General features: G+C 31.1%; 1 protein-coding gene across 1 annotated transcript in view; it reads left to right on the forward strand.

The window, feature by feature from the left end:
- Positions 1-2,500, forward strand: part of LOC122257312 (solute carrier family 22 member 2) — a 24,640-nt gene that overhangs the window by 6,802 nt on the left and 15,338 nt on the right. The window contains exons 2-3 of the mRNA XM_086541075.1: positions 1-57; positions 424-529. The exon at positions 1-57 is cut by the window's left edge and continues 40 nt beyond it. Coding sequence (XP_086397201.1) covers positions 1-57; positions 424-529 — 163 coding nt within the window. The remainder of the gene's footprint in view (positions 58-423; positions 530-2,500) is intronic.

Here is a 2,500-nt window from a genome sequence, read left to right on the forward strand (position 1 = left end):
TAACCCAAGTGGGGACCGGCAAGTGGAACATGATCTACTTTTTCACCGCTTGTTACTGTAAGTCGCTCTTTAGGATTTCCTCTTGTGAAACAAGTTAAAACGTCGTTATTATTAAAATGTCCGTGCACACACATGTTCACATATATATATATACAACCATATGAAAAAATCACACCCACGCGGAAGACGACACACACACACACACACACACACACACACACACACACACACACACACACACACACACACACACACACACATACACACACACACTCACACACACTCACTCAATCACATACACAAGCACAGAAAACACAAACACACAAACACAGAAAACACAGAGAAACACACACACACACGTACATATTCATAATGTACTTCTCATACTTCACATATACTTGAACATCGATCTCCCTTCCTCAGGGTACCTTCTGATACCACCGCAGGTCCTTAGTGGAGTGTACCTCACCCCTCTTGTTAACTATACCTGCCTTCCTCCACTTTTAGACGATACGACTGAAATATCAAGGTAAGAGGATAGAATATGTAAGAAGTGGAAATGAAGCGGTTGAATAATATATGGTAAGCTCAAAGTCCCTTGGTTGTAATGAGAGTCTGTTCTCTTTAGAGTAAATGTTTAACATATATGAATAGTCATCATGTTATATTCTTTATTTGGTATTTTATTCTTCTATATCTATTAGTGTTAACACAATGGTAACTTGTGTGTGATGGTTTGTTGTGTGTGTGTGTTGTGTGTAAATGTGTATATATATATTATATATATTATATATATATATATATATATATATATATATATATATATATATATAATTGTAAATGATATATATATGTATAATTATACATATATGTGTATATAATCTATCGATCAAGATATATAAATATATATATCTATCTATATAATATATATATATATACAATATATATATAATATAAATATATTATATATATAAATTATATACATATATATATATTATATGTATATATATTATATATATATATAAACATATTTTTATATTATATGTATATTATGTATTTATATACATAAATTTTATATTATATATTTTTAACATATATATCTATAATATTTTTATATATAATATATATATTTTTTATATAGATATATATATGACATTACATGCATAAATGCATTTTTTACATCTAAATAATATATAAATATATATTAATTGTATGTAATACATTAAACAAATTTTTTTGTACATATTAAAATATCTACATACATATTATATAATCTCATTATAATATGTATATAAAATAAATATATGTATATATGTATATATACATACATATATATACATAAATATGCATATTTATGCATGAGTATATATATACAAATTTATATATATATACATATATATATATATATATATATATATATATATATATATATACATGCATATCCATCACTCTGATCGCAGTTTATGCCTGCGATTTCGCTATTTTATCACGCCATTTTGTCATTGGTCTTGCCCTTGGTCTTTTTGTGCCATCTATTTCCAATTTTGCTGTTTCCTTTGTCCAAATGTTGCCCTGTCTCCGACATATATGTCTTGCCCACTGCCACCTATTAATACTTTTAAGTATGTACTCTACTATTGTCAGTTTCCTGATCATGTTGCTCTTTTTCTGTCTCTTTAGGGAACTCTTATCATGAACTTTTCCATTCCTCTCTGAGCACTCACCAATTTCCACTCAAGTACTTTGGTCGTAGTCCATTTTTCAGATCCATATGTTATGATGGGGAGAACCTCGTAATATATTACTGTGTGTACCGAAGGCATTCCAACCTAGCCTAATTCGTTGTTTTACCTCACCCTTCGCGGGGTGTATTTGTCTCGATGAGTTGCTCTAGGTATACATACTTGCTTAATGCTTCAAGAACCTCGTCCGTTGAATATGAATACTCTTTTTGTTGTTCTTCTTAAGCCCAACTTTCAGACTTTCCCTATTGAAATCGCTTTATAATTGCCGAAAAAAAAACTGTGTCATCTGCAAATCTTAGGTTGTTCATGTGTTCATTCCCTAATTTAATCCCTTTCTCCTTCCAATCTAACTTTTTGAATACTTCCTCTAAGCAAGCTGTTAAATTGGTGAGATGGTGCAGCCCTGCCTGACATATTTTGTCGGTTTCTGTGTGGATTTCAATGGTCGCTGTTCCATCTCCATATATATTCTCTAATAATCTACACAAGATTTCTTCTACTCCTTGGTTGCGTATCTAGTACTATCTGTATTGAGTCGAATCCCTTTCATTAATCTACGAATGCCATACACAGAGGCCTCTTATATTCGTTTGTTTTTTCTTTTATTTTGGTTAGTGTGTGATATGGTCTGTAGTTGAGAATCCACTGCGGAAGCCTGCCTGTTTCCTGGGATGTTTTGAATCTCGTGTATCGGAAAAGCGGCCTGTGATGATTTCTGTGAACAATTTATAGATTATTGACAGGAGGCTTATAGG

The sequence above is a fragment of the Penaeus japonicus genome, unplaced genomic scaffold, assembly GCF_977035675.1.
Source record: "Penaeus japonicus unplaced genomic scaffold, GWHDUDI00000001_assembly GWHDUDI00000010, whole genome shotgun sequence".
Lineage (NCBI taxonomy): Eukaryota > Metazoa > Arthropoda > Malacostraca > Decapoda > Penaeidae > Penaeus > Penaeus japonicus.